The sequence below is a fragment of the Oncorhynchus clarkii genome, chromosome 24, assembly GCF_045791955.1.
Source record: "Oncorhynchus clarkii lewisi isolate Uvic-CL-2024 chromosome 24, UVic_Ocla_1.0, whole genome shotgun sequence".
Classification (NCBI taxonomy): Eukaryota; Metazoa; Chordata; class Actinopteri; order Salmoniformes; family Salmonidae; genus Oncorhynchus; species Oncorhynchus clarkii.
Window position 1 is genome coordinate 9,447,648 of NC_092170.1, and position 10,885 is coordinate 9,458,532.

The window sequence follows — 10,885 nt, forward strand, 5'->3', positions numbered from 1 at the left end:
TGAGGAGTCGAAGGTAGGGAATGAAGAGCGGGAGAAGACCAGGTGGTAATATTATATGACAATATAACAAAGCTGAGAATCCACTGCAGCCCTTGATACTATACCTGAGTGGACTGAGTGCAGCTCTATGGGGGAGGGGACTCTAAGGAGGAGGAGGAGTGTGGACCATTGAGAGTGTAATTGCATGCGGGAGATGGGCACAGCGGCTCAGCTCTCATCTCACTATGATCTCAGTCTATCGTTCCTTTGGAGGGAGGGGGGTCCTTTTACTTCAACACCCCTCTCTGTGCAGCGCCTCAAACTCTGATGAGACCGAGGCAGGCTGGGCCCAGAGCTGGGGCCAGTCAGTGTGGCCTACAAGGGGGCCAGGCCTTGGAAGAGATCCACCCTGCTCTACCCCTCTGTCTCTCAGACAACGCCTCCACTATAGTCCCAGGCTCTGCTAAGGAGGGCCCTTGCTACTCCCTCAGACCCCCGGTACACTACAGCATGTCTTGGCATGGTGGACAAACGACTAGGGGATTTTTGTTATTTTTTTTTGCCAATCTGTTGGCCTGTACCTCTGGGACAAGAATTACTGACTTAAGAAAAAAAACTTACACTGGAATTATTGTGATTTATTATTATGCCCATTGTTTTGTATTTTTACTGTCATGAGTTACATTATCATGTATGTTTACGTTGACGTAGTCTCATGTATGATGGTTCCTGTTTAGGGACCAGGAAGAGCTGTGTCAATACTCGCTCGCCCTTCTGTCTGACTGGGTCTTGACACGTGCGCACACACACACACAAACACAACTTGTGAAATGGTCCTGGAGCAGTCCAATTCCTCCCAGGTGACGTTTCACTTTTTCCTTCCTATAGATTATTTTTTCCCCCTACCTGTCATGTTCTAATATGTCAGTAGCCAAGGGGTTGAACAGATGCCAAAGGGGTAGGGAAGGGGTCTAACATGCGATAGGTAGAAAAATCCCTGGAAGCGGCATGACGATATTATATATTATGCAGCCATTGGCTGTTTCAGTCACTAGGCAAAGCTTATCATCTCAATCGCACTACAGTGGGATGCATACGAAGCTCGCTCTTCAACATATGCCAACTCGAGGCAGACTAGCTAGATGGGGAACAAATGTTTTGTCAAAATGACAAACTGCACCTGCTGTAGGTTTGTGGGGGCACTGGGGAAGCTGCCCTGTTTTTATACTTTACAAAAACAAGTGAACGATCACACTTCGCTTGGTGACACACACACTCCACGTGTTTAGTTTGATTATCTTAGCTTCAAGGACTTTAGTGATCGTTTTGTCGGATGGATCTGGGTCATGTTAATTATGAACTAAACGGTTGAAAACGGACTGAAACAGGGAGACTACTTGGACCCCCGCCACACACACACAAGGCTTGTGTGATCCTAGACACCTGAAAGCGCTTCCATGTCACCTTGACTCATGTTCTCTGAGCCACGGGGTCCCGTCGATTCACTAATCTGCCTGACTGCTCTCGTGCTCACTACATTTAGTGAACCAGATCTTTTATCTGTTCCCCGTCAAATCAAAATCCAAAATATATGTCCAAAATATTGTCAAATGTAACGTTCCAATCATGATGATTGCCTCTGCACATCTCCTGCTAGTCTGGCTTAATACTTAGTGATGTTGTAGCTGTTTGGGTTCCCTGAGTTGATTATCTATCTCCATCTCACACACTGGGACAGTATCAAATACTTTCTTCCCCATTACAATGTCCTGTTACCTCTCAGGCAACCTGTTGTAGAATAGAGGCCTATATATCAACATATTTTCATGCTATTTTTTTATTAAGCTACATGTTCGTATTGTGTTTGGGAGATCTGATCTATTGATGCTTGTTGTGGTGGGTTCCAGGCCTGAGGGGTAAGTGAATAGGGTCTGAAGTCTGCCACTGGTTAGCACTAAACTCATCTCAAGTCTGAGGGGAAAGGGCTATTGCACAATGCTACGCCTTCCCTCTTCTTCTTAGTGGGCATGTTGGAAATGTCATTCTGCCTCCATGTTGTGCACATGTTCACATGTGCATCCCGAACACACACACACACACACTCTCGTCATCATGTTGTTCAGACAGTGGCACTGCTCTGTGCCCAGTACTGTTTTCTGTGTATCACAAACCTGGGAGATCAGTGATGGGAGAATATATTTTAACAGAAGTAAAAACTGTAAAAAGTAGAACATTGAAAAAAGGTCAATTGTAATGGAAACTCATAAGCTGTACATTTCTAATAAAATAAAAAAAAACTAAAACAAATCTTAAATGTATGTCTTAAATGTATGTATTTTTTGTTTAGCTTGAGATGCTTGAAACATTCATCAGGAGGTAAGCCAAAGGCCGTATCAAAGGAGCGTCTCTGGGTAAGCTGTACAATCTACAATCTCTCTCACTTTCTCTCTCTGGTTCATGTAGTCACACTTTAACCGTCCTCTTGGTGTGAATGATTTCACAGGTTGTTAGCTTTTATGTCTGAAGTCTTTAACATTTAATCACAGCTCATTACATAGTAATGGTAGATGTGTCCCAAATGGCACCCTATTCCCTTTCCAATGCAATACTTTTGACCAGAACCCTATGGGCCATAATCTCGGGTTAACCCAGAACTAAAGTGTCACATTTGTCAGCTGCTCGATTAAATTCTGGGCCCATACGTGTTGAGAAGAGATGCTAGAGATGGGAGCAGAACCCTCTCTCTTCGCATGTTACAGGCCAAATGTCCCCCCCTCATACCAAAATATGAAAGATGCGAACACCTGAGAAAATCAGGATTTGTACAAATGACCAGCGCCAGAACCACTGCTGCTCATTATCCTCCGCATTCAGTCCAGACAGATTCTCTCGGTTTACATGAAGAATCTTTCCAGCAGAGGTTATATGGGCCACTACAAAGTAGTGCACTACTTGGTACGCGTACACACTAACGATCTCGAGGACGTGATGTTGGACATGCTGAAGCCTATTAGGGACAGACATTTACCATTTCAATGGTAATGGCACACTTCCCTATGTGGTGCACCTTTTAATTTTTTTATGATTACGATCTTGTCTCATCGTTGCAACTCCCTAACGGGCTCGGGAGAGGCGAAGGTTAATTTCATGCGTCCTTCGAAACATGACCCATCAAGCCCTGCTTCTTAACACCCGGCCTCGCTTAACCCGGAAGCCAGCTGCAGCAATGTGTCAGAAGAAACACCGTTCGAAGTGCCTTAGACCGCTGCGCCACGCAGGAGGCCAGTGCACTATTTTTGACCAGGGCATAAGAGAGCCCTAAAGTTTCTATTGACAGACACACTGAGTCTACAAAACATTAAGAAACACCTGCTCTTTCCATGACAGACTGCCCAGGTGAAGACCATGATCCCTAATTGATGTCACTTGTTAAATCCACTTCAATCAGTGTAGATGAAGAGGAAGAGACGGGTTGAAGAAGGATTTTTAAGCCTTGATACAATTGTGACATGGATTGTGTATGTGTGCCTTTGAACGGGGTATGGTGGTAGGTGCACGTTGCAACGGTTTGTGTCAAGAACTGCAACGCTGCTGGGTTTTTCACGCTCAACAGTTTCCCGTGTGTATCAAGAATGGTCCACCACCCAAAGGACAACTTGGCAACTGTGGGAAGCATTGGGCCAGCATCCTGGTGGGAAGCATTGGGCCAGCATCCCGGTGGGAAGCATTGGGCCAGCATCCCGGTGGGAAGCATTGGGCCAGCATCCCGGTGGGAAGCATTGGGCCAGCACCCCGGTGGGAAGCATTGGGCCAGCATCCCGGTGGGAACACTTTCGACCCCTTTGTAGAGTCCATGCCCTGAAGAATTGAGGCAGTTCTGAGAGCAAAAAGGTGTGGAAGTCAATATTGGGAAGGTTTTCCTGTTTTGTACACTGTATATGGCTACAGCTGCTCCATTATGGTAACCTGTTTTCACGGTTGTAATTTCATTACTTAGTAGGATATGACTGAAGATCATTATTCTATGTATACATTAGTATTGTAGAGAGTATACACATCTACATCTGGCACAGGGTTACTAGTAAACATCACACAGTAGTTAAAAACAAATAAAAAGCCCTCACAGGGTATTGCTGCTCCCAAGTGTTTTCATTACCATGCATAGCAACATCATGTTCAATCGGTTTCTCCCACAATTGCGAAGGAACGGGGAATTCATATCCTGTGGTCGTTCAAAGCATAGAAACAGAATCTCTCTTTCTGTGGTTGAAACGGTTAGCTTCCAACCAATAGCTTCATAGGAGTACACTGGCTGTGTAGTGTAGTAGGAGACGAGCAATAATCCACATACAAATCCTCTCTGTCCATGTCCTGATTCACTGCAGCCATCATATATTACATGATTTAACCCCCTCCCTCCCTCCCCCCACCCTGTACCAGAAGTAGATGTGTATACTCTTATTTACAATACTAAATGTCTACATCTGGTACAGGGTTACTAGGATGAAGGATGACTGGAGTACATTTCTTTCTGAACACTTCCAAATGAATCCTGATAATGCCATGATTAAGACAAATGGTGAATAATGATGAGTGAGAAGGTGACATAAGCTGCAACAAAACATGCTAACCTCTCACCATTTCCAATAACAGGAGAGGTTAGTATTCACTCATTCACGATCCATTCATGATTATCGATAATCATGGTAGCAGCCACATTTAATGTAGAAGTGTTCAGAAACATATGCTCTTCCTACAATAAGAGCTTGTAGGGTCACAAGCTTGATGTGGTCATTGAGTGCAAAGGATTATGGGATCAAATACAAAACTTTTGACTACTTTAATACACTAAGTGAATTTGTCCCAATACTTCAAATGGAGAAGTCATTTCTAAAAGGTAAAACAGATATGAAAATACCCGCAAATTAAAAGGTTGCCTCATGAAACATTTGTCCTAAAATAAAAATGGTTAGCTTCACTGTCCAAACACATATTTAAAAGGGATTACTTTAGATAAATGAACAGAAAATGTATTGAACAAAAACTCCCTTGTCAATTCTGTCGGCCAACCAGTGGGTGTTTTCCGGGGTTGAATTACATTTACTGTTGGCGCCACACCCGCAAATCTTCATATGGCAAGCCTGAATACCAACTACTTAGGAAATGTACGCCTTTCCTACGCACTTCTAAGTCTGAATCGGCCCCTACGAGAACAATTGAATGCGTAGTAAAATGGTATCATTGGTGGTGATTGTGAATGAGATCTGATTGAATGGGGTTTTATACTATGGAGTGTTGTATGACAGTTAAAATACTAAAATATGATAGAAGATGAATCGGAGGTCTCCTTACTAAAAAATCCATAAAATGCTCAGTTTCTTCAACAGAGCAGTGTTATTAGGCAAATGGGAGTACCCTGCTTTTAGGTCCCAGTGTCCTTCCTTCTCCCAGGGCTAAAGACAAGATGGGTGTAATAAACAGATGTCTGTTTCTACTCGTCCTCCTCTGTGCTGGAGCTGGGTGGTAGGAGGACACATTCCTGTCGTCGGCTCTTGGACACCCTCCTCTTCCTCCTCCCTGGCATCTTCAGCCTCCTGTGGATCACATCTAAGACACAAAACACAACTAGACTTTTTAACCTTTTTAAGGCCCTCTGATCAATTTCCCCCCAAATGTTACTTTAAAAATAAAAATCAGGAACTCGGGGTCTCAACTTCAAAGTTCAATTTTGAAATGTGGTTGTCCATCAGCTTTTTTGCTCTGTCAGTCGCTGATAGTGAGTCAATTAGCCCATGTCAGCTAACATTTTTTAGATTGCTAAGTTAGCTAGCCGCTAAACTATCTAAACATGATATCATGTTCCAATTACCAGCCAGTGGGCCCCCGTAGATTGTGTTAGTCTCACTCAGATATATTCAAAACTGCAAACATTTCTCTCCACCCCATGGAGACCAAAACTACCTCCACTGTCAAGAGGGGGGGTCATTAAAATGTTTTGCTCACAATGTGGGGGTGTGTGTGTGTGTGGGGGGGGGGGGGGGGTATGGATGTGGATATGGATATGCAAACCCGCGAGCAACTATGGCCCCTCGTGATGAGTTCATATTTTTGGTGTAGACATATTGTACATGCATGCGCACAATACCCCCCCACACACTGTGCTGTTTCAGGAAGTTGCAGGTAAATACGAATCACTGATGTATTATGTTGATGTATTATGTTAATCTTAGGCAAATGAATAAACGCTCTAAGTTCAATCCATTTTTTATATGGTTGAATTCCGTTTTAATGTCTGCATTCTGTACTTCCGTCCACACTATGAAACGTGGATTTCATAGGGCCCTAAGAAGTGTGTGTTGGGGAGGGGGGGGGGGGGATGTTTAAGTCCAAATGAACCCACCTGCCACGCTGTCGTAATCCTGCTTGGGGTCATGCCAGTACATGCTGGGCGTTGTGCGCCACTGGCGGTAAAGACGGGTGTGCAGCATGGAGAGTGCCAGTAGCACCAGGAGGAAGCCCAACGCCGCCGCCGCCCACACCGCCTCGTCTGTCCGCGGAGTGGGCAGCATCCTGTCACCGGGTCCAGCTGCGGCGCCCCCTAGCGGAGCTACGGTCTCAGTGCACTCGCTGTGGCCCACCCTACCATCACAGCCTGCTCTCCTGTCCTGGCTGTTCGCCTGTGTGACAGCCAACTGCTTACGCCGACTCTGAGACAGAGCCTTTACCCTCTCGGTTGGAGAGTTACGGGGCTGTCTCTCTCCCTCGTGTCTGCTGCTCTTCACCCCTCTCCCCTGGATGTCTCGCGGTTTCCCGCTCTGCCTCTTGTCCTCTGCTTCGTTCTGGTTCAGCCAGTCTGTTTCTCTCACTTTCCCTCTAGGCTCTTTGTCATCCGTGTTATTTTCTCTGCGGCGAGGTTGAGTCACTTTGAGTCCTTGGTCCGTATCTCTCTGTGTAGCCCTCACTATGGCTGGGCCCTGTGCTTCAGGTCTGTCCAGGGTGGTCCTGTTGGTCTTGGTGACTGCTAGAGGCGGCAACACGGTGGTCCGGCTCTCTTTCTCCCTCCCCTCGTTCCCGAGTGCAGCTCGGCTCTTGCGGACCCTCCCTCTCCTCCAGTCTGTCACCTCCAACTGTCCATCCAGCAGCAGAGCGAGGGTCTCCTCACAGCACTGCTTCCGAGACTGGTGATGATCAACAAATAGGCACACTCCGTAAATCATACAGTCAAATCATCGAACGACAGCGTCGGGACATCATGTTACTTTACACCAGTGCTATTTAAAGTCGGGGTCGCGACCCTGGTTGTGGAAAATTCTAGTGGGTTCGCCAAATACCTAAAATGTATATATTTTCAGAGTATTTTTATCTACATTGGTTCTTTTAATTTGGATAAGAGAGATAAAAATGTAATGAATTGAAGGTCATTTGTGGATGTGAAAATCAAATTGTACAGATTTGATGGTTGTTTCATTAGATTTGGGGTGGAATGGGGTCCCCAGAAATTCTGGCCAAAAAAAGTGTGGTCCCCACTGAAAAAGTTTGAATACCACTGCGTTACACTGTCTTTCACATGTTCAAACATGCAGTGCCCTCTCCTCTCTCTGTCTTCTGGCTCACCTTCTTTGGGTATGCGTGTTTGTGATCCGCAGGATGGGTCAACAGCAAGTTATACTTCCTGTTTGGACCCACATCGCCACTGTTACCGTGTGCCGCTGTCAACTGCAGCCAATCACAGACCTCCGGAGTGGTCACCTGGGACAGCTCCAGAGTGCGACCCCAGGACACCAGCGCTAACGGCTTCAACAGGAGAGATTCAGTGCCCACAGGGTCATGTTCAGTAGGCACCAAATGGAAAAAAACTGATGTGCTTATCCAATAAGAAACGCTTGTTTTCCTCCTTGTTTTGTAACTGTGTGCCCTACTGAACACAACCCTCATTTCAATGACATGCCACTGAATATGTGTTCTACTGTGTTCCCCATTGTTAGAAGGAACATTCTGGTCTCTTGTTTCACCGTCACGACTTTGTCTATGCATCTGTTGGGATGTCAATTGAATGCCCTGCTGTCACAGTAGACATGTTGTCGTCTGTTTTCAGTGTAATCTATAATCGGGTTCAACTAAGCCACTACGGAGTGCCATTGTGGGTTTTCTAGAATCCTATTGGTAAGGAGATGGTTCTATTGGGATATCAGTCAATTCACAAGCTAGTACAGAGTAGATGGTAAATTACTTCTACTGATATCTTAGTGTAAGTAAAGGTAATGTTTCCTTTGAGACTGTCTTTAGTGTGTGTGTGTGTGTGTGTGTGTGTGTGACTCACTCACTCTGTGTTTGCTGAGGTCAGGGTGTGGCGTTATGATGTAATCAGACAGACAGCAGTGGCCCAGGACAGACAGCAGGTCACGCTGACGAACAGGAGCACACGGATGGTACAGCAACACTGTTGCTCCATGCTGCAAAAACACACACACACCAGTAGAGGCTGATTAGAGTTGGACAATCAGTTATGGCAATACTAGACTAATGAAAAATATTAGCTATCTCTGAGGTTTGTTGTGAGTGTGTGGTCATGGTTTTAGTGGTTACCTGCAGGTTGTTGAGCCAGCGTTGAGGGGGGCAGTACAGGTACTCTCCACTCTCTGCCCCTACAGTCCGGTGAGCGCCACTACACAAACCACCCACATAATGACAGGATAGTAAATGGAACGCAAGACAGGAATCGACATTAAGCTCTCAGAGGCACTTGTCCATCATGCAAGTCAGAAGCGGTTTCTATTTATGATTGTCACTTGCCCAGAAAATGTATTTGGCTGTTTACATACATTTATTACATTGTCACATTAAAGAGTTATTACAAAGTCATATTTAACTGACAATGGGATTTCACACAGGTTCCCAGGTGAGTGTGTATTTTGCATACTTGGTGATGTAACACTTCCTGTGTGTGTGTGTGTGTCTGCAGCATCTTACCTGTTGGGGATAGTGTGATTGTAGGTGATGGGTGTGTCCATGCAGACGTGCTCAATCGGCTGAGGTCAGACAGGAAAAGAGGGCAGACATATGTATCAGATACAAATGTCAGGAAGAGACCAGGCGTGATTTCCCATTCTACATGTCAGAGAGGCACGTTGAGTTCTACACAATACATCTCCACGTGAACGTTCTGCAACGCTGTGCCCTGCAGAACGGGGCCCGGGAGTAGTATTTTTGTCTAAAGAATGTCACTCCAAATACTTATCACTATCAGTAATAGCTACACTAAGGGTTTGGAAAGAATGTGTTCACAACGAAAGATAATGCTAGCTCATTGTGCTTTCTGTTTGACAAGTTGATTGATTTACCTGTGGGGGATACGCTGTCTCAATGCTAGGAATCTTCTGCAAACAGAGGAGAGAGACCTGGTTTGCACTGTGTTCCAGCAACGGATTTGCTCGGGGAAATGCACACAACAAACGCACAATATGAAGCCAAGTGCAAAAGATAAATAGGCGACATAATCAGAAATGCTCAAGTTTACACGTAACTCATGCTTACAGTAGTTTACTACCAGTCGGTCTGTATGTTATGTGGAACAGTAGTTCAATAGGTCAAGTGGTTAGCTCCATGGTTACCTGGGTAGTGGACTCTGGCCAGGAAATCACAGGACAGCTCCATACAACTGACAGGGGCAGGTCTCTCCCCAGCAAGAGCTGTCAGTCACAGAAAACACATTATACAGACACAAAACTGCCACAGTTTGCTTGCTGTCTGGAGTGGTAACATACAATCGATGGCACATATATTAATCATGCCATTGCATTGTGATAGCTATGATTTTTCTTCGTGGTCGTTGTTCAGATCGTCTAACAATTATACTTGAAGCAGGCAATACAAAGTCAAGTGAAGTGACATATGTCAGTATAAAATAGTCTTAGAATGATTCACAGTGTACCTTCCCATTGTCACAGGCTTGCCACATCGACCTAGCAGCACAAGACAGAACCAAGAACAGCCACAGTCCGGACAGCAGAGTCGCCACCCTTGGAGACATTCTGCTGCACACAATGGAGAGTGCGCTAGTCACCGCGCTGTGATGATCTTCTGGGATGTATCATTTGATTTCATCTCTTTAGCTAAATACATTTTGTTTTTCAGAACAGCCATTAGTCAACATGTGGATCATCCCATCCATGTACCTCCCACGGCTAGGACCATCAGCGCGAGCTACTGAAAGCCCTCTCCAGTGCAAAGCGAGGCATTGATGCGGTTTAAAGCTGGTTTCCGACAAAATACTATATTCCAAGCTCTCCTTTTCTACCATCGTGCCATTAACACTGGCTACGGCATCGCAAAGGGGACAGAAAATGTAGGTTCTTTGTCTATGGGTTCTACTAATTTCTTCCACATGGTGGCGCCAGATTATCACGAAACCATCTGAACGCTGAACACTTGAGGGCAGCAAGAACACAGAACACTGTCCGCAAATGTTAATGTGGAAATCCCTATGGGAAATCCACACCTCAAAATTCATCTTTAAAATGTGATTAATAAGATGAACAAATACTTTCAATTACATGTAGTGAGTAGGCTTATAGAATGTGGTGTCCTCTCACCATTCCCCAAATGTTTGACCAGAAAGGTTATGCCTAAATGTAGGCAACCTTGCAACGAAAATGAGTTTCTTTTGGACAAATTCAGGTAGGTTCCTCCCGTTTAATTTGCTGCTGTTTGGTTCCTAGTTTTACACCCCAGTGTAAAATTGACTAAATTTGATCCCTTCAATACAATACCACAATGAATATGATTGATTAGAAGTTCTTTACCCACTTTAAAGCGCCAGGCAGCTACTGGCATTCTGTGCTTTTACACCACACAGTCCTACTCAATTCCACATTTATCCAATTTATCCCAAAGGTGTTCGATGGGG

General features: G+C 45.1%; 1 protein-coding gene across 1 annotated transcript; it reads right to left on the bottom strand.

Moving 5' to 3' along the window:
- Window positions 1-3,933: 3,933 nt before the first annotated feature.
- Window positions 3,934-10,278, bottom strand: LOC139382540 (tumor protein p53-inducible protein 13-like). The gene is made up of 9 exons (XM_071126639.1): window positions 9,911-10,278; window positions 9,591-9,668; window positions 9,321-9,356; window positions 8,950-9,008; window positions 8,566-8,644; window positions 8,304-8,432; window positions 7,594-7,773; window positions 6,380-7,157; window positions 3,934-5,586 (listed from the first exon to the last, which is right to left on the bottom strand). The coding sequence occupies exons 1-9, from the start codon at window positions 10,007-10,009 to the stop codon at window positions 5,471-5,473; spliced, it is 1,554 nt and encodes a 517-aa protein (XP_070982740.1). The 5' UTR covers window positions 10,010-10,278; the 3' UTR covers window positions 3,934-5,470.
- Window positions 10,279-10,885: the final 607 nt, after the last annotated feature.

Coding starts and splice junctions, on each gene's coding strand:
- LOC139382540 (XM_071126639.1), bottom strand. CDS start 10,009: ATGTCTCCAAGGGTGGCGACTCTGCTGTCCGGACTGTGGCTGTTCTTG. Junction 9,357..9,590: donor GGCCAGAGTCCACTACCCAG/GTAACCATGGAG, acceptor CTCTGTTTGCAG/AAGATTCCTAGCATTGAGAC. Junction 7,774..8,303: donor CTGACCTCAGCAAACACAGA/GTGAGTGAGTCA, acceptor CTCCTGTTGAAG/CCGTTAGCGCTGGTGTCCTG.